This window comes from Anolis carolinensis, unplaced genomic scaffold (genome assembly GCF_035594765.1).
Source record: "Anolis carolinensis isolate JA03-04 unplaced genomic scaffold, rAnoCar3.1.pri scaffold_7, whole genome shotgun sequence".
In the NCBI taxonomy this organism is placed as follows: Eukaryota; Metazoa; Chordata; class Lepidosauria; order Squamata; family Dactyloidae; genus Anolis; species Anolis carolinensis.
Genome location: NW_026943818.1, coordinates 212501 through 234037, shown reverse-complemented (window position 1 = coordinate 234037; position 21537 = coordinate 212501). Strand labels below are relative to the sequence as shown.

Genomic DNA, 21537 nt, shown 5'->3' with positions numbered 1-21537 from the left:
TCGTTGTTGTTGTTGTTGTTGTTTTTGCACTACAAATAAGACATATGCACTGTGCATCGGAATTTGTTTGTATTTTTTTTCAAATGATAATCCGGCCCCTCAACAGTCTGAAGGATTGTGGACCGGCCCTTGGATTAAAAAGTTTGCGGACCCCTGCTCTAATATATTATGCTGCCTGTTTTGATAACCTTCGGTGCCGTCAACTCTGCAAACACAACCTCCGAGTTGTTGTTTAACTTGCCTTCCTTGGGTCTTGCCAGCAAAAGCTCTGGATTTGCCTTTGGTCACAATTCGGGAAGAGACGAGCAGGCCGGCCGATCGGCAACAACATCATGGACAAGAGGAAGAACCGGCAAACCTACAAGGTACGGAAAAGCGCATTGGTCAACGGGAGTCCAAGGGCTGAAATTATGCAGAAATAAAACTATATGGATAGAGAATAAAGGCTATAAAGACTATAAAGGGTAAGCACACAAGCTATGAGGAAACTATAAGGACTAGGCCAGGGGTCCCCAAACTTTTTAAGCCGAGGGCCGGTCCACAATCCTTCAAACTGTGGAAGGGCCGAATTATTATTTGGGAAAAAAAAACCCGAACAAATTCCTATGCACACTGCACATGTCTTATTTGTAGTGCGAAACAACAACAACAACAACGACGGAACAATACAATATTTAAAAATGAAAATAATTTTAACCAACATAAACCTATCAAGATTTCAATAGGAAGTGTGGTCCTGCTTCTGACCAATGAGATAGTCAAGTTAATTAGGATTGTTGTTGTTGTTGTTGTTGTTGTTGTTGTTGTTGTGTGCCTTCAAGTCATTTCAGACTTTGGCCGAGGCTAAGTCTAAAATGTATTTATTTATTTATTATTTATTTACTGCATTTATTTACTACATTTGTATCACACCCTTCTCACCCCAAAGGGGACTCAGAGTGGCTTACAAATTACAGTAGAGTCTCACTTATCCAACGTTCTGGATTATCCAACACATTTTTGTAGTCAATGTTTTCAATACAGTAGAGTCTCACTTATCCAAGCCTCGCTCATCCAAGGTTCTGGATTATCCAACGCATTTTTGTAGTCAATGTTTTCAATACAGTAGAGTCTCACTTATCCAAGCCTCGCTTATCCAAGGTTCTGGATTATCCAACGCATTTTTGTAGTCAATGTTTTCAATACAGTAGAGTCTCACTTATCCAAGCCTCGCTCATCCAACGTTCTGGATTATCCAACGCATTTTTGTAGTCAATGTTTTCAATACAGTAGAGTCTCACTTATCCAAGCCTCGCTTATCCAAGGTTCTGGATTATCCAACGCATTTTTGTAGTCAATGTTTTCAATGCATTGTGATATTTTGCTGCTAAATTCATAAATACAGTAATTGCAACATAACATTACTGCGTATTGAACTGCTTTTTCTGTCAAATTTGTTGTATAACATGATGTTTTGGTGCTTCATTTGTAAAATCATAACCTAATTTGATGTTTAATAGGCTTTTCCTTAATGCCTCCTTATTATCCAACATATTCACTTATCCAACATTCTGCCGGCCCGTTTACATTAGATAAGCGAGACTCTACTGTACCTCAAACCCCAAAGTAAACTCTCTTGAAGATGGTTAAAGATAACCAAAAATACTTTTATTGAACACAGGAAACCGTCCTTTTATTGTATTAGAAATAATATGAGGTAAAATCACTGAAATTATACAGAAATAAAACTATATGGATAGAGAATAAAGGCTATAAAGACTATAAAGGATAAGCACACAAGCTATGAGGAAACTATAGGGTACGATTAAGCACGATCTATGACTCTGAGGTAAACTATAAGCTCTGCTCTTGGTAAGTCCATAAGCTATGGTGAACTATAAGGTAAGTATGTGAGGTAAGTACCTAAAGCTATGAGGAGACTATAAGTTCTAACTATGAAGAAACTATAAGCTCCATCTATAATGACTCTGAGGTAAACTATAAGCTCCATCTATAATGACTTAAGTGGTAAATACATTAACTATGACCTATGTGGTAAGTACCTAAAGCTATGAGGAGACTATAAGTTCTAACTATGAAGAAACTATAAGCTCCATCTATAATGACTCTGAGGTAAACTATAAGCTCCATCTATAATGGTAAGTACATAAGGCTATGAGGTAAGTACCAGCTTTGCTATCTATGAGTCTGAGGTAAACTATAAGCTCCATCTATAATGACTCTGAGGTAAATACATAAGCTCCATTTATAATGACTTAAGTGGTAAATACCAGCTATAGTGAACTATCTATAATGACTCTGAGGTAAACACATAAGCTCCATCTATAATGACTCTGAGGTAAATACATAAGCTCCATTTATAATGACTTAAGTGGTAAATACCAGCTATAGTGAACTATCTATAATAACTCTGAGGTAAACTATAAGGTGATAAGCTATAAAGTAAGTACCTAAGGCTATGAGGTAAGTACCAGCTTTGCTCTCTATGAGTCTGAGGTAAACTATAAGCTCCATTTATAATGACTCTGAGGTAAACTATAAGCACTATCTATAATATTTAATATTATAATATAATTATAATAATATAATATCTATAATATAGATATCTATATATATAAAAGAGTGATGGCATCATGGCGACCCACAAAACAACAAAACGACAGGCCCCCCAACCTCGAAATTTGACAGCACAACCCATCATCCACGCCTCTAGGTTGATACAACAAAAAGAAAAGAAAAATAAAGTCCTAATTGGAGAGAGGGGAATAATTGCTTTTATCCAATTGCTGCCAGTTAGAAGGCTAAGCTCCGCCCACTTGGTCTCCTAGCAACCCACTCAGCCCAGTGCTAATAAAAGAATAAAAAATAAAATAAATCCAAACAATACAATAAAAATAATTAAAAACACTAAAAAAATTAATACAATAAAATACTATAACAAAATAACTAAAAATAATACAACAAAATAATAAAATATAATAAATAAAAAAGATAAGTTACAATAAAATTAATTTTAAAAATACAAATAAAAATTCCACAACAACTTTTAACCAATACCACCACCACTTTGCCACAGCAACGCATGGCCGGGCACAGCTAGTATATATATCTATATATCTATAATGACTTAAGTGGTATAAATACCTAAACAATGACCTATGTGGTAAGTACCTAAAGCTGTGAGGAGACTGTAAGTTCTAACTATGAAGAAACTAGAAGCTCCATCTATAATGACTCTGAGGTAAACTATAAGCTCCGTCTGTAATATTTAATACTATAATATAATTATAATAATATAATATCTATAATATATATCTATAATGACTGGAGCCTCCGGTGGCCTAGGGGATAAAAGCCGGTTGGGACTTGACGGTTGGGCTGCTGACCTGAAGGCCGCCGGGTTCAAATCCCAGCCGGGGAGAGCGCGGGTGAGCTCCCTCTGTCAGCTCCAGCTCCATGCGAGGGGGTCACGAGAGAAGCCTCCCACAAGGATGGTAAATACATCAAGACATCTGGGCAACGTCCTTGCAGACGGCCAATTCTCTCACTCCAGAAGCAACTCCGGTTGCTCCTGACACGGAAAAAAATAATAATCTATAATGACTCTGAGGTAAACTAAGAAGTTTTTCTCAAGGAAGCCAAATGAAGGGAAAAAACGGGCTGAACCAACTCATACAAACCTGCAGGGGAGTCCCAAGCTCCACCCCCGAAAACAGGAGCCAATGGAACATTCCATCCAGCAGGAAATCAGCAGGGGATAGGAACCCAGTAAGACAGCACAATTATATTATTATAATTATATATTATTTTTATTCTAGTATTATATATATTGTATTATTATATTATAATTTTATTATAATTATATTATTTTTATTCTAATATTATATATATTGTATTAATATATTATATTATTTTTTCTAATATTATATGACTATATTGTATTATTATATTATATTATTTTTATTCAATATTATAGGATTATATTGTATTATTATTATACTATTTTTATTTTCAATATATTGTATTTAATTTTTATTCCCTTGCTTGCATGCTGCAAATCGCTTATTATATTTTGCAGCAGAATGCCAAGTTTTGTGTTATATTATTATATCATGCTATTATATTATAATATATTATTATATTATAATTACATTATTATTATTCTAATATTATATAATTATATTGTATTATTATTATACTATTTTTATTTTCAATATATTGTATTTTATTTTTAGCTGCAAATCGCTTATTATATTTTGCAGCAGAATGCCAAGTTTTGTGTTATAGTATTATATCATGCTATAATATTATAGTATTATATTATTATTATTTTATTTTATTTTTATTTTAATATTATATGATTATATTGTATTATTATATGATTATATTATGATCATATTATTTTTATTCTAATATTATATATATTGTATATGTATTGTATTATTATTATACTATTTTATGTTCAATATATTGTATTTTATTTTTATTCTCTTGCTTGCATGCTGCAAATCGCTTATTATATTTTGCAGCAGAATGCCAAGTTTTGTGTTATATTATTATATCATGCTATTATATTATATTATTATATTATAATTATAATATTTTTATTATATGCCAGATTTTGTGTTATATTATTATATCATGCTATTATATAATATTATTATATTATAATTATATTATTTTTATTCTAATATTATATAATTATATGGTATTATTATTATACTATTTTTATTTTCAATATATTGTATTTTATTTTTATTCCCTTGCTTGCATGCTGCAAATTGCTTATTATATTTTGCAGCAGAATGCCAAGTTTTGTGTTATAGTATTATATCATGCTATTATATTATAATATATTATTATATTATCATTATATTATTTCTATTCTCATATTATATGATTATATTGTATTATTATTATATTATTATTATATTATTTTTATTCTAATATATATATTGTATTAGTATATTATTATTTTATGACACAGCAAACAAGATAGATATGCTGGATTTCATATTATTATTATTATTATTATTATTATTATTATTATGACACAGCAAACAAGATAGATATGCTGGATTTCATATTATTATTATTATTATTATTATTATTATTATTATTATTATTATTATTATTATTACCAGCGGTGAGGAACAGTGGGCGTTGTGGTGGCGCCTTGCCCGGGCTCGAGATGCCTGCCTGCCTGCCTCCCTGGGCGCCTGCGTGCCCGGGGCCGGGCGGAGCTTGCTGGCGGGAGGCGTGTCGGGTCATGGGCGCGCGCCGAGGCCGTGGCGCGGTTCCGCCGCTGCGGCTACTGCTCGGCCTTGGCCCCGCGGGCAGAGCGCACGGGCTGCTGGGCCCCAACCGCCGCGGGTTCAGCGCCGAGCCCGCCCCGGCGGCGCCCAGCATGGAGTACCAGGTAGGGACGGGAGCAGGCGGCGCCGGGCCGGGGTTGCATCAGCCTCCTCCTCGGAAGCCCCAGGTGCCGCGGATGAGCGAGCAGCACGTGGGAAGGAGCGGCTTCCTGGGCAGCACAGCCGGGCCTTGCAAGGAACACGATGGTTATATCTATGGGTTTGGGTCTCAGAATAGAGTGCCATGCAATATGCCCGGGCTGTGGCGCAAGCTGGTGAGCAGCCAGCTGCAACAAATCACTCTGACCAAGAGGTCATAAGTTCGAGGCCAGCTCGGAGCCTGCATTTGTCTTGTCTTTGTTCTATGTTAAAAGGCATTGAATGTTTGCCTTATATGTGTCATGTGATCCGCCCTGAGTCCCCTTCGGGGTGAGAAAGAAGGGCGGAATGTAAATGCTGCAAATAAATAAATATAATAATAATAATAATAATAATAATAATAATAATTGCATATGGTATATGGTCTGCAAGGAATACAGTGATCCTAATAGTATAATAGCCGGGTGCTATTACATATTACTATTATTATTCTAATATTTATGATTATATTACTTTGATATATTATTATCATAATATTTAATTTTATATTATTTTAGATTATTATATTATTTTAATAATTTTTATTATTACATATTATTATTCTAATATTATATTATATTATTTTAATATATTATTATTGTAATATTTAATTTTAAATTATTTTAGATTATTATATTATATTATTCTAATATTATATTAGTATATTACTTTGATATATTATTATCATAATATTTAATTTTATATTATTTTAGATTATTATTTTATTTTATTTTATTATTACATATTATTATTATTCTAATAGTATATGATTATATTACTTTAATATATTGTTATATTTAATTTTTTAATATTAGATTATATTATTTTAATATATTATTTTATTATTAAATATTATTATTATTCTAATATATATTATTCTAATAGTATATGATTATATTACTTTAATATATTATTATCATAATATTTAATTTATTATATATATATATTAAATTATTATATTATTAATATATTATATTATTAATATATTATACATTATATTAAATTATTACAATATATTATATTAAATTAATAAATTAGATTATAAATATTATATTATTTTATATTAGTATTCTATTATAGCATATTACATTATATTAATACATTATTATTTTATATTACAATATTATATTATTATATTGTATTATATTCTTATATTATTCTATTCTATTATTTTATTTTAATATGTTATTATTTCATAATAATTTTATATTATTATATTAATTATTAGATTATTTTAATATATTATTTTATTATTTAATATATTAAAATATTGTATTATTTTATATTATTATATTCTATTATTTTAATATATTATTATTTTATATTACACTATTATATTATTATATTGTATTATATTCTTATATTCTATTATTTTAATATATTATTATTTTATATCACACTATTATATTATATTATTCTTATATTATTCTAATATAATATATTAATTTAATATTTTATATTAGGCTAATATTATATTATATTATTATTTTATATTATTATATTACTATTATATTACTCTAATATTATATTAATATAAAATAATAACCCAGGAAAAGTCAGTGACACAGGGGCCACTTCACCATACCAGGGGAGCCACTTCACCCTGCAACAGCCAACCACACAGGGCCACTTCACCCAGCAACAGCCAAGCCCAGTGGCATCACAGAGGGGCCACTTCACCCAGCAACAGGCAATCGCAAAGGGCCACTTCACCCAGGAAAAGTCAGTGACACAGGGGCCACTTCACCATACCAGGGGAGCCACTTCACCCTGCAACAGCCAACCACACAGGGCCACTTCACCCAGCAACAGCCAAGCCCAGTGGTATCACAGAGGGGCCACTTCACCCTGCAACAGGCAATCGCAAAGGGCCACTTCACCCAGGAAAAGTCAGTGACACAGGGGCCACTTCACCATACCAGGGGAGCCACTTCACCCTGCAACAGCCAACCACACAGGGCCACTTCACCCAGCAACAGCCAAGCCCAGTGGCATCACAGAGGGGCCACTTCACCCAGCAACAGGCAATCGCAAAGGGCCACTTCACCCAGGAAAAGTCAGTGACACGGGCCACTTCACCATACCAGGGGAGCCACTTCACCCTGCAACAGCCAACCACACAGGGCCACTTCACCCCGCAACAGCCAAGCCCAGTGGCATCACAGAGGGGCTACTTCACAATGCAACAGGCAATTGCACAGGGCCACTTCACCCAGGAACAGACAATCCCAGTGGCATACCAGAGGGCCACTCCACCCTGCAGCAGCCAACCGCACAGGGCCACTTCACCCCGCAACAGTCAACCCCAGCAGCACCACTGGGGGGGAGGACACTTCACCCAGCCACAGCCAATCCGGGGCCCCCATATCGGAGCCACTTTATTGGCGGCAAGCCCTTGCCGTCCTCCGCGGGGCTCTTCTCCCGTGAGCGTGGAGAGGGGCGAGATGTCTGCAGGGAGCTGAATCGCGAACCCTTTTTGCCCTCGTCCAGGACGCCATCCGGACGCTGAACTCGCTCCAGACCAACGCCAGTTACCTGGACCAGGTGAAGCGGACGCGCGGGGACCCCCAGGCCCAGCTCTCGGCCATGGACACCTTCCTCCTCCGGACCGGGATCCAGGTCAGGCCCCGCCCCTTGGATTGACTGACACACGCCCCTCCCTGGCAGCCAGCCCTAAGCCTACGTGGTGGTGGTTATAACCATTTATTGTATTATATTATTAATTTAGATATATTATTATATTATATTATTTTCAATGTATTATATTATTATTATTGATATATTGTTATATTCTATCATATTGTCTTTTGATATTATATTATATTATATTATATTATTATTTTCAATGTATTATATTATTATTTTTGGTATATTGTTATATCATTATTTTTGATATATTATTTTTGATATTGTATTATTATATTATTATTTTGATATATTATTATATTATATTATTTTCAATGTATTATATTATTATTGATATATTGTTATATTCTATCATATTATCTTTTGATATATTATTATATTATATTATTTTTGATATATTATATAATTATTTTTGATATATTATTTTTGATATATTATTATATTATTGATATATTGGTATATTATTTTGATATATTATTATATTATTTTTGATATATAATTATTTTTGATATATTATTTTTGATATATTACTATTACAGTAGAGTCTCACTTATCCAACATAAACGGGCTGGCAGAACGTTGGATAAGCGAATATGTTGGATAATAAGGAGGGATTAAGGAAAAGCCTATTAAACATCAAATTAGGTTATGATTTTACAAATTAAGCACCAAAACATCATGTTAGACAACAAATTTGACAGAAAAAAGTAGTTCAATACATAGTAATGTTATGTAGTAATTACTGTATTTGTGAATTTAGCACCAAAATATCACGATGTAGTGAAAACATTGACTACAAAAATGTGTTGGATAATCCAGAATGTTGGATAAGCGAGTGTTGGATAAGTGAGACTCTACTGTATATTATTGATATATTAGTATATTATTTTGATATATTATTATATTATTATTGATATTATATTATTAAATTATTATTATACTATTTTAATATATTATTAAATTACTATTATTTTCATCTGTTAGGAATGGTGGGAGTTGCAGTCCAAAACCGAGGGCTCGAAGTTGGCCCAGGCCCGTCCTCAATTGCGTTCTGACATCTATGTGTACAATTTGCTAACGAGGTCCGTCTCTCTTTGTCTTCTTTCCGGCAGGTCAGAGACCTGGACCAGCTCAACATCATCCACGTCACGGGGACAAAGGGCAAGGTGAGTGGGCCGGGCGGGGGCGGAAACGGGCCCATGCAAACATGGGTTTGCGTACACACACGTGTGTCAATAAACACGGACGTGACCTATTTGGCAACCTATTTGTTTACTACTATCTCTCTCTCTCTCCGCCCAGGGCTCCGCTTGCGCCTTCACGGAGCGCATTCTCCGCAACTACGGCTTGAAGACGGGCTTCTACAGGTGAGACCGCACAAAAAGTCCACCTGGCGCAACGCATTTCCAGGAATCCAAATCAACATCCAAAATAACGATGGCTTCCAGCAATGTTCTGTTTTCGGCATCACTAAATTCAAGCCCGAGCCCGACCAAGAGGCTGTGAGATCGTGCCTCGTGCACCTGGGTTTTGGGGACAGTGTCAAAGACATCTGCAGCCTGAAGTTCAAACACTTATTTAATATTTACAAAGATATTTACAAACAGCAAAGTCCATCGCTAGAAACGGGCATTCTTCCCTTTAGCTCTTGTCTCGTCACGCACAGCTCAACAAGAGAGATAAGAAAGCACATTCCTTAGTCCGAAGGAAGTTCCGACCTCCAAGGCCGGAAATCATACCTCATTGGTCACAGCAGGCTGTCAGTCAAACAGTAAAGTCCATCGCTAGAAACCGGCATTCTTCCCTTTGCCTCTTGTCTCGTCACGCACAGCTCAACAAGAGAGATAAGAAAGCACATTCCTTAGTCCGAAGGAAGTTCCGACCTCCAAGGCCGGAAATCATGTCTGATTGGTCACAGCAGGCTGTCAGTCAAACAGTAAAGTCCATCACTAGAAACCGGCATTCTTCCCTTTGCCTCTTGTCTCGTCACGCACAGCTCAACAAGAGAGATAAGAAAGCACATTCCTTAGTCCGAAGGAAGTTCCGACCTCCAAGGCCGGAAATCATGCCTCATTGGTCACAGCAGGCTGTCAGTCAAACAGCAAAGTCCATCGCTAGAAACCGGCATTCTTCCCTTTGCCTCTTGTCTCGTCACGCACAGCTCAACAAGAGAGATAAGAAAGCACATTCCTTAGTCCGAAGGAAGTTCCGACCTCCAAGGCCGGAAATCATACCTCATTGGTCACAGCAGGCTGTCAGTCAAACAGCAAAGTCCATCGCTAGAAACCGGCATTCTTCCCTTTGCCTCTTGTCTCGTCACGCACAGCTCAACAAGAGAGATAAGAAAGCACATTCCTTAGTCCGAAGGAAGTTCCGACCTCCAAGGCCGGAAATCATACCTCATTGGTCACAGCAGGCTGTCAGTCAAACAGTAAAGTCCATCGCTAGAAACCGGCATTCTTCCCTTTGCCTCTTGTCTCGTCACGCACAGCTCAACAAGAGAGATAAGAAAGCACATTCCTTAGTCCGAAGGAAGTTCCGACCTCCAAGGCCGGAAATCATACCTCATTGGTCACAGCAGGCTGTCAGTCAAACAGTAAAGTCCATCGCTAGAAACCGGCATTCTTCCCTTTGCCTCTTGTCTCGTCACGCACAGCTCAACAAGAGAGATAAGAAAGCACATTCCTTAGTCCGAAGGAAGTTCCGACCTCCAAGTCCGGAAATCATGTCTGATTGGTCACAGCAGGCTGTCAGTCAAACAGTAAAGTCCATCACTAGAAACCGGCATTCTTCCCTTTGCCTCTTGTCTCGTCACGCACAGCTCAACAAGAGAGATAAGAAAGCACATTCCTTAGTCCGAAGGAAGTTCCGACCTCCAAGGCCGGAAATCATGCCTCATTGGTCACAGCAGGCTGTCAGTCAAACAGCAAAGTCCATCGCTAGAAACCGGCATTCTTCTCTTTGCCTCTCGGCTCATCACGCACAGCTCAACAAGAGAGATAAGAAAGCACATTCCTTAGTCCGAAGGAAGTTCCGACCTCCAAGGCCGGAAATCATGCCTCATTGGTCACAGCAGGCTGTCAGTCAAACAGTAAAGTCCATCGCTAGAAACCGGCATTCTTCCCTTTGCCTCTTGTCTCGTCACGCACAGCTCAACAAGAGAGATAAGAAAGCACATTCCTTAGTCCGAAGGAAGTTCCGACCTCCAAGGCCGGAAATCATGCCTCATTGGTCACAGCAGGCTGTCAGTCAAACAGTAAAGTCCATCGCTAGAAACCGGCATTCTTCCCTTTGCCTCTTGTCTCGTCACGCACAGCTCAACAAGAGAGATAAGAAAGCACATTCCTTAGTCTGAAGGAAGTTCCGACCTCCCAAGGCCGGAAATCATGTCTCATTGGTCACAGCAGGCTGTCAGTCAAACTCACCTGCTGTTAACTGTCTCATTGCTGAAACACACACTCATGCACAACAGCAGAAAACACTTGATTTACATTTCATATACACACAACCCAAAATCCAACAACGTTGCACCCCCACCAATAGATAATTTAAGGCTTCCTCTTTCCACCTATTATTATTATTATTATTATTATTATTATTATTATTATTTTATTATGACACAGCAAACAAGATAGACATGCTGGATTTCGTATCACAAAATCGCAAGTCGAACACTTCCCAAGTGTCTAGGACTGAGTGATGTATTATTATTATTATTATGACTGTTTGATGATTATTATTATTTTATCATTTCATATGTCCATCATGTGAATTTATCTTGTGCTTAGCTTCTTCTTCTTCTTCTTCTTCTTCTTATTATTATTGTATGACACAGCAAACAAGATAGACATGCTGGATTTCGTATCACAAAATCACAAGTCGAACACTTCCCAAGTGTCTAGGACTGTGTGATGTATTATTATTATTACTGTGTGATGTATTATTATTATTATTATTATTATTATTATTATTATTATTCTGTCTTCCCTCAGCTCTCCCCACCTGGTTCAAGTGCGCGAGAGGATCCGCATCAACGGCCAGCCGATTAGCAAGGAACTTTTCAGCAAATATTTCTGGCAAGTCTATAACCGCCTGGAAGAGACCAAGGTGAGTGAAACGGAAATTGGCCCTCTCCCGTTATTATTATTATTAACAACAATATGGAAGAAACTTGTTATAGTTATTATTAACAATAGCAACAACAATATGGAAGAAATTTGATACTGTTATTATTATTAATAACCACAACAATATGGAAGAAATTTGTTATTATTAACAACAACAATAACAATATGGAAGAAAGGTGTTATTATTATTATTATTATTATTATTAACAATAATAATAGAGACTCGGCAGCTCAGAAAAAGCTCTGCTTCCTCCCCAGGACTCGCACGGTGCCGCCATGCCCGCCTACTTCCGCTTCCTCACCATCATGGCTTTCCACGTCTTTTTGCAGGAAAAGGTAGGCCGTCCGTTCTCATTATCTGCGGCTTATTCGCCGTTGCGAAAGATCTTTTAAAAACGAGCCTGTTCTTAATATCAATGTTTCATCATTAATTTCACCCATTGCTTTGAAATTCTGGCGCAAAGTCGCAATCCGTTCCCGCATACCTACTATTATAAGTATGTCACGCCTGCAAAAAGTAAAAGTAAACTTTTCTTCGAAAACAGCGCCATCTGCTGGACGCCCGAGCAGCATACACTTTACTACATATTTTACGATTCTATTCCAATCTATTGTTAGTAGTAGTAGTAGTAGTATTTATACCCCGCCTTTCTCTGCCAAAGGAGACTCGAACTGGCTGACACTAAAACCCACAACAACATGAAACATAGAGATATTAAAAATACATGGTTAAAACCAATATAATAAATAATTACTCCCTTGTATTTTTTCCTCCCACTCAGGTTGACTTGGCTGTGTTGGAAGTTGGCATCGGAGGCGCCTACGACTGCACCAATATCATCAGGTGGAGACTAGTTCTGAGTAAACTTATAATTGTTGTTGTTTCTGTATTGACTCTAGTAGAGGCATGGGACATCCTTGACTATAGAGGACACTTTCCTTTTTCGCCCCCCTTCTTTTTCCTGGCAGGAAGCCGGTCGTGTGCGGCGTGTCCGCCTTGGGCATTGACCACACCAGCATCCTGGGGGACACCATCGAGAAGATCGCCTGGCAGAAGGGAGGCATCTTCAAGGTACAAAGCTCTAACCTCCCTGGACTGCATTTTGAGAGCCGGGCCTGAGCCGAGGAGCTTGGAGACACCAAGTCAACGTCACTTAATTTAAGCCCAAGCCCGACCAAGAGGCCATGAGATCGTTCCTCACGCACTTGGGTTTCAGGGACTTCCCATGGAGTCTTTCTCCAAGCCCGACCAAGAGGCCATGAGATCGTTCCTCGTGCACTTGGGTTTCAGGGACTTCCCACGGAGTCTTTCTCCAAGCCCAACCAAGAGGCCATGAGATCGTTCCTCACACACTTGGGTTTCAGGGATTTCCCGCTAAGTGTCCAAATCGAGGCAAGTCAAAGTCCCGCTCGCTTCTCGCCTTCCTCTCTTCCTTCCAGCCTGGAGTGCCGGCGTTCACTGTCCCGCAGCTCGACCGGCCCCTGGACGTGTTGAAGGAGCGTGCCCAGAAGATCTCGGTAAGCCCGCCTGCGTTGTCTGCCGAGACCTTCGGGGCGGGTACGAGGCCTCTCCAACTTCCAGCCTAAAATGTCCTCGTCCTTTCCCCCCGCAGTGCCCGCTCTGGGTGTGCCCGGACCTGGGCGCCTTCGAAGAGGGCGGGCGGCCCCTCCGGCTGGGCTTGGCCGGGGACCACCAGCGCTCCAACGCCGCCCTGGCCCTCCAGCTGTGCCGCGCGTGGCTCCACCGCCACACACACCTGGGTAAGTGACACCAGCGGCCCCTCTGGCGTATCTCGATGTGGGCGGGGGGGAGGTATCTATATACTAATGGAGGGCGGGGGCTTTGCTGTGTTTGGACAGATGTCGCTGAGCTGAACGAGCCCTGGACGGACTCCAAGAGGCCCCCGCCCGTGGCCCCCGCCTTCAGGCTGGACGAAGCCATGCTGCAAGGTCAGGCTCTTCTCTTCCGCCCTTGACATAATCTTGGGCCCTTTACGTAATACTGACATGCCTTTCGGGTTGAACAGTGCACCGAAAGGGAAGGATTTGGGAGAATCCCCGACGAGAGGCCGTGCTCACCCGCACTCTGTCTCTGCTTGGCCCCCAGGTTTGCAGGACACGGAGTGGCTGGGCCGCAACCAGGTGCTGCACCACGGGCCGGTCACGTGGTACATCGACGGGGCCCACACCACCAGCAGCATCCAGGCCTGCGTCCGCTGGTTTCGCCAGGCCGCCCGGATCGGGAAGATGCCGGCAGAGTAAGTGGGAACGATGCGGGGAAACAACGCACGGATCCCAAATCACAACATTGAAACCCAAGTTGGGAAGTAATGGCACCTTCTTTCTCTCGTTCCTTCACAGCGGCTCCGAGGTCCGGGTGTTGATCTTCAACGTGACGGGCGACCGGGACACAGCCGCCTTTTTAAAGCTGCTGGTGGTGAGTGTTGCTTTTCTTGGCTTTTTATGGCCAAACACTGTGACCAGTCTGTTTGCTGCAATTCCTACTTCCTTTTCCCCACCTCAGTTCTTTACGTCAGGAAGCCGAAGCAGCCGGTCCCAGGCCACTACGATAATCCCGACATTTATTACAGAAAAAATGGGGCATTATATTTATTTGTGATGGAGTACTTCCTCATTCCTTTCCTCACACTGCTGGAAGATTTTATGGTGTCGTAAATTAGTCAAATTAGCCTCCCCACTTAAAGCGGTACCTAAATTTCCTACTTGACAGATGCAATTGTCTTTGAATCCAACTTCTTTCCTGACGTTATTATTTCCCGTTCCCTTTGCAGCCCTGCCAGTTCGACTACGCTGTCTTCTGCCCCAATTTCACCGAAGTGTCTACTGTCGGGAACGCAGGTCGGTCCTTCGAACTGTCTATAATAGTCCTGGAAACTATTTCGAGCGTAGTTAATTCTGCTCAGATATGGACCCGTTCTGGTGTGAGGTTGTGACCGGCAAGGATTTTTTATTATTATCATTTAATGTGTGTGTTGTTTACATTTATAACTAACTGGATTCAAATACATGGGGCGTTGGGAGAAGTTATTGGGTCTAAAACGGTTACCATATCGTCATATTTATCCACCTGGAGGGAGGGCCCAGATTTGCCCAGACCTGGTTTATACGCATGTATGTTTACGTTGTTTTATAATGAACTTGCAGGTCGTGTTGCGGACCCTCTTTCTCTAACGCTCTCCCACCCTCCTTGGGTTTTCCAGACCAGCAGAACTTCAATGTGACGCTGGAACACGTCCTGACGCGCTGCCTGCAGAACCAGCACCAGTGGCAACGACTGACCGAGACCGGAGTGGACAGTGACCTCTGGCCCTTGGACCCCTTGGGGGAGACCCCGCTCCCGCCGCCCGGGACCTCCACACGGGTCTTCCCCTGCGCCTCCCAGGCCCTGTGGTGGGCCAGCCAAGGCCGGGACCCCCGACTCGCGACCCCGGCCAGGAGGGGGTCGCACGCCTTGACCACGTTCCCCCGTCTCCGCGAGGCGGGCGCCATCCATGTGCTGGTGACCGGCAGCCTCCACCTGGCCGGAGCCGCCCTCAATCTGCTGGACCCATCCCTTTCCCAGTAGCCCCGACCGGAGGAGGAGGAAACGCCAGTCCTCGGCGCAAGAGGCTGACGGTCAAGACAAGCCGACGGTCAAGACAAGCCGACGGCCAAGACAAGCTGACGGCCAAGACAAGCCGACGGCCAAGACAAGCCTACGGTCAAGACAAGCCGACAGTGAAGACAAGCCGACGGTCAAGACAAGCCAACCAGCCCGGCATCCGCTCGACGCCTTCCCGATTTCAAACATTCACGGTAAACACAGAGATACTTTACTTAATGCTTCGACCAGGCCTGGGCAAACTTCGTCCCTCCCTCCAGGTGCTTTGGACTCCCAATTCCTAACATTCCAGGCTACTCCATCTCCCAGAAGCTCCCAAGCCTGCATTGGGAATTGTGGGAGTTTTCACGGCACCGTTAAAAAATGCCGGCGATCAAAGAACAAGGAGGAAAGTCTGTGATCGAGGGCTCAACAGCACCACCTTGTGGCCGGAATCGAGCACAGCCTCCTAAGACGCCGAAGTTGGGAAAATGCCGACATAATACCTCGCTGTGCTGCCCGTCCTGAATGTCTAACGGCATTGAATGTTTGCCGTGTATATATATATGTTCTGCAGTCCACCCTTTGGAGTGAGAAGCATTTATAAATATTTATATTAAATCTAAATAAACCACAGAACATATATATACATGGCAATCTTTCAACGCCATTAGACATTCAGGATGGGCAACGCAGTGAGGTATTATGTCGGCATTTTCCCAATTTTGGCGTCTTAGGAGGTTGTGCTCGATTCCGGCCACAAGGTGGTGCTGTCACTCGATCCTCTATGACAACGACAATCCCTCGATCACAGACTTTCCTCCTTGTTCTTTGATCGCCGGCATTTTTTAATGGTGCCGTAAAATACCTCCCCTCTTGAAACGCTGCCTAATTTCTCTACTCGCAGCTCACGGACTTTCCTCCTTGTTCTTTGATTGGCAGCATTTTTTTACGGTGCTGTAATATATATATATATATATATACACACACACCCGCTATAAGTAGTGCCTAATTTCTCTAATCGCAGATTTTCCTCCTTGTTTCTTGATCGCCAGCATTTTTTTTACAATGTCGTAAAATATTCCTCCCCTCCCCCTTAAGTGGTACCTAATTTATCTACTGGCAGCTCACAGACTTTCCTCCTTTTTCTTTGATTAGCAGCATTTTTTTACAGTGCTGTAAAATACCCCTTCCCCCCCGCTATAAGCAGTGCCTAATTTCTCAACTCGCAGATTTTCCTCCTTGTTTCTTGATTACCGGCATTTTTTTTTACGATGCCCTACAATATTTCCTCCCCTTAAGTGGTACCTAATTTTTCTACTCGCAACTCACAGACTTTCCTCCTTGTTCTTTGATCGCCGGTATTTTTTTACGGTGCTGTTTTCGAACTGCTTAGGTGGACAGTGAGCTGGGCTGACGGTTGGGTGCTCACCCCGACCCGGGCTTCGAACTGTCAGTAGAGATCTATTGCTGTGGGTGATTAGCCAGCTGTGCTAAAGCTCGGAGTCGAAGTCCAAAACATCTGGAGGGCCGAAGTTTGCAGATACCTGGCTTAGGTGGACAGTGAGCTGGCCGACGGTCGGGTGCTCACCCCGACCCAGGCTTCGAACTGTCAGTAGAGATCCATTGCTGCAGGTGATTAGCCAGCTGTGCTAAAGCTCGAAGTCCAAAACACCTGGAAGGCCGAAGTTTGCCCATACCTGGCTTAGGTGGACAGCGAGCTGGGCTGACGGTCGGGTGCTCACCCCGACCCGGGCTTCGAACTGTCAGTAGAGATCTGTTGCTGCGGATGATTAGAGCCAGCTGTGCTAAAGCTCGGAGTCGAAGTCCAAAACACCTGGAAGGCCAAAGTTTGCCCATACCTGGCTTAGGTGGACAGCGAGCTGGGCTGACGGTTGGGTGCTCACCCTGACCCGGGCTTCGAACTGTCAACCTTTTCGTTGGTAGAGATCTATGATTAGAGCCAGTTGTGCTAAAGCTCCGAGTCGAAGTCCAAAACACCTGGAGAGCCTGGCTTAGAACATAGGTGCGCCCGGCCACGCAAGAAGGTGTTCCGTGTCCTACGGTTTCAGAGTCCGTGCATTGCCGTGTGACGGGCGCTTAGGACACGCCGTCGTATTGGAAAGCGGCATCCGATGGAAAAGCTGGTTGAACGAAACGAGAAGACGGCTCGGAGCTGCCGGTGACAGTGACGGGTAGCAACGTATGTGGCAGGAGCCGGACTATTGCTTAGATCCGTTGAAGACTTCTTCAGCTATGTTGACCGCGAGTGTTTGAAATCCGGGCGGTCATTTGGAAGGAATAAGACGGGCCCGACTCTCCATTCCTCGCTGCCTTGCCTTCCCGGAGGCTCCTCGACGCAAGAAGTGCCTTTCTTTCCTCGCTCTCCAGCCCTTAGGTACTGACAATACGTGTCGGACTGCAAAGCCCAGCGTCCTTGGCCTCGGCCTGCCTTTGCTCAGGACGGTGGGCTTTGCAGTCGGCGGGGCTCCTGCCGTCGGGAACCGTGCTTCCCTTTGCGACTGCAACTCCCACAATCCCCTCCCTGGGAATGATGGGAGTTGTAGTGCTCGGCATCGGGTTATCGAACTGGAAAACTGACATTTTTATCTTTGCACTGACGGGGGTCTGGATTTGGGGGGTGGGATTTATTCCAGAGCCCTGGTTTTACTTCGTTCCCACTTTGTTTATAAATTAAACCCTCCAGCTGTTTCCCGAGCCTGGATCGAGCGTCTCCTTTATTTATTTGTTTATTATTTATTTATTTACTACAGGGTGGCTTACAATCAAATGTACATACAATATAAGCAATTAAATTACTATATTGTACTATATAATTTTATGGTAATATTATTAGTAATACAGTAGAGTCTCACTTATCCAAGCCTCGCTTATCCAAGCTTCTGGATTATCCAAGCCATTTTTGTAGTCAATGTTTTCAATCTATTGTGATATTTTGGTGCTAAATTCGTAAATACAGTAATTACAACATAACATTACTGCGCATTGAAGTACTTTTTCTGTCAAATTTGTTGTCTAACATGATGTTTTGGTGCTTCATTTGCAAAATCATAACCTAATTTGATGTTTAATAGGCTTTTCCTTAATCCCTCCTTATTATCCAAGATATTCGCTTATCCAAGCTTCTGCCAGCCCGTTTAGCTTGGATAAGTGAGACTCTACTGTATTACTTTTAATATATAATATATAATTAATTTTATATATTAATTTTAATTAATTAATTTTTTCCCAGATTCGAATCAACACAGCTCAACAGCTCAGTCCGACACGACATGTTTATTTTATACAGAATTTCCGAGGTTACACAGTTTGGTTCGGTACAAAATAATAATATGTACAGTTCATAATATACGTTTGACTCCTTGACATGGAAGTATCTCCAAGCCGTTGTAAGGTCCATCTTGCAAAAGTGGTATTATGAAAAAAAATTCCCCATTGGGCTGCTGGGAATGTGGCCGTGCCCCAGCAGCACTCCCTCCTGACGTTTCGCCTGCATCTGTGCCTAACGGCATCTGCAGAGGTTCGGTTGACAGAACGGCTGCAAAGCCAATCGGCGAGGGTATCGGCATAGAGATTAAACAGCCCCAGAACCAAGGAAGTAAATAAAGAAAACTCCAGATGGTAAACAACCAAGTGCCAGTTCACACTTCCCAAACAGAGGGTGCCTCCAGGCAACAACTGCCAGGCCACATCTATGCCGATACCCTCACTGATTGACTTTGCAGCTACGAAAGTTTGCCTATTAGACTCAGAGAGGACTGGAACCCCAGCCCACTGGATTTAATCTCCTGTATACACCAGTACAAATATATATTCTATATGCATCACTATTTATATATAAGTACAGTAATAGGTACGTCAGAACAGAACGCCGTGCTCGTCTCGGCCACGATGTGGTTAGAGCCGTGAAGAGCGAGCGGCGTTCGAACCCATGCCCTGAAAACACACGCGGGGCCGGAATCGGCCCAGGAATAGCAGCAAACGGGGTGCGATTTGTAGTGGTTTTGGGGTGGAGGCTAAAGGCCCGAGGCTGCTAGGAATGCTGGGAGTTGGAGTCCAAAACGCTTGGAAGGAAGACCCAAGTTGGCCCACACGTGGTATATGTGCAACTATGACACGATGCAAAGGCTGGAAGGCAATGGTTGGGAGTGAAAAGGGGGTGCGACCATTATGTGATGAAATACGGTACGAGGCACATTGTCACGCGTGTCTGGACGGTTTGCCTGAATCCCACCCTGTGACCAGGCCAAAGGTCATTATCAACAATATATCATCACACTTTGATTCTCCTAATCTCAATTTTAGGGAGGCGCAAAAAAAAAAAAGTGCAACCATTACGAGAAGAAAAAATGTATCTTTGATTCTCCTAATCTCAATTTTGTGGTGGGGAGAGGAGTGACAAAAAAGGTGCGACCATTACGAGAAGAAAAATGTGCCTTTGATTCTCCTAATCTCAATTTTAGGGAGGTGCAAAAAAAAAAGGTGCGACCATTACGAGAAGAAAAATGTGCCTTTGATTCTCCTAATCTCAGTTTTGTGGTGGGGAGAGGAGTGACAAAAAAGGTGCGACCATTACGAGAAGAAAAATGTGCCTTTGATTCTCCTAATCTCAATTTTGTGGTGGGGAGAGGAGTGACAAAAAAGGTGCGACCATTACGAGAAGAAAAATGTGCCTTTGGTTCTCCTAATCTCAATTTTAGGGAGGCGCAAAAAAAAAAGGTGCGACCATTACGAGAAGAAAAAAATGTGCCTTTGATTCTCCTAATCTCAATTTTAGAGAGGCACAAAAAAAGGTGCGACCATTACGAGAAGAAAAAAATGTGCCTTTGATTCTCCTAATCTCAATTTTAGAGAGGCACAAAAAAAGGTGCGACCATTACGAGAAGAAAAAAATGTGTCTTTGATTCTCCTAATCTCAACTTTGTGGTGGGAAGTGGAGTGACAAAAAAGGTGCGACCATTACGAGAAGAACGTGACGAATGTGCCTTTGGTTCTCATCAATTTTGGGAAGGGCGCAAAAAAGGTGCGACCATTATGCGAAGAACGGAGGAATTTTTTGATTTTGAAAAAAGCTGCCTTCACTTTGGGTTTGGTCCCCGCAATATATATATATCTATATCGTCACGCGTGGCTTCCACGTGGGGTTCTGCTACGCCATGCTGCTGGTGGAGCGCGGGGTGCTCTGGGTGCTGCCGATGCTGTGGTTGGTGGTGCTGCTCTCCGACGCCGGCGGGTTGGCCGGGACCGGCTCCATCTTGCCCGCCGACGGGCCTGCCGACAAGAGCGACGGACGGGGGAAAACACAACAGGAAATCGGTTTTAGTTGCACAGCTGGCCCGAATCACGAGTTGACAAGCCGAGAGAGCTCGTCAAGCCCGTCGGAAAGGGAGATAACGAGGTCTCGTTCCCAGAGATTGCCAAACCAGCGCTCCAGCTGCAGACAGATGTCGGCATTGACTGGGGAAAGGATTCTGGGAAACGGAGACATGGGAGTCGCGGGACGTATCCGCCATTATTTCCGCATATTAAAAATAATAATAATAATAATAATAGAGACGAACTCCAGAGCCTTGGACCTAGGTGTGCTCTGTTGTTATGTACATGTAATAATAATAATAATAATAATAATAATAATAATAATATATATAAT

At 41.8% G+C, this 21537-nt stretch overlaps 2 protein-coding genes and 1 long non-coding RNA gene across 4 annotated transcripts in view; 2 read left to right on the top strand and 1 right to left on the bottom strand.

Moving 5' to 3' along the window:
- The first annotated feature begins 214 nt into the window (after positions 1–214).
- Positions 215–15873, top strand: fpgs (folylpolyglutamate synthase). 2 transcript variants are annotated; one of them, XM_062959746.1, is made up of 15 exons: positions 215–365; positions 7983–8111; positions 9251–9304; positions 9441–9505; positions 12131–12245; positions 12524–12601; positions 13048–13109; positions 13235–13337; positions 13706–13783; positions 13879–14026; positions 14126–14215; positions 14373–14523; positions 14627–14702; positions 15058–15124; positions 15487–15873. In XM_062959746.1, exons 1-15 carry the CDS (start codon positions 333–335, stop codon positions 15849–15851), a joined length of 1614 nt encoding a protein of 537 aa, XP_062815816.1. In that variant the 5' UTR covers positions 215–332; the 3' UTR covers positions 15852–15873. The 2 variants fall into 2 exon arrangements, with proteins under 2 accessions (XP_062815816.1, XP_062815815.1); XM_062959745.1 differs by lacking the exon at positions 215–365 and adding an exon at positions 5167–5419.
- A 1189-nt stretch (positions 15874–17062) lies between these two features.
- LOC134293136 (uncharacterized) lies at positions 17063–20643 on the top strand. Its single transcript, XR_010000158.1, has 2 exons — positions 17063–20531; positions 20607–20643. It is a non-coding gene; the product is annotated as an uncharacterized LOC134293136 (long non-coding RNA).
- The window catches only part of eng (endoglin), a 24468-nt gene continuing 22079 nt past the window's right edge, over positions 19149–21537 (bottom strand). The window contains exon 15 of the mRNA XM_062959744.1: positions 19149–21158. Coding sequence (XP_062815814.1) covers positions 21037–21158 — 122 coding nt within the window. The 3' untranslated portion in view covers positions 19149–21036. The remainder of the gene's footprint in view (positions 21159–21537) is intronic.

Coding starts and splice junctions, on each gene's coding strand:
- fpgs (XM_062959745.1), top strand. CDS start 5,192: ATGCCTGCCTGCCTGCCTCCCTGGGCGCCTGCGTGCCCGGGGCCGGGC. Junction 13,110..13,234: donor GACTGCACCAATATCATCAG/GTGGAGACTAGT, acceptor TTTTCCTGGCAG/GAAGCCGGTCGTGTGCGGCG. Junction 15,125..15,486: donor GTCTACTGTCGGGAACGCAG/GTCGGTCCTTCG, acceptor TGGGTTTTCCAG/ACCAGCAGAACTTCAATGTG.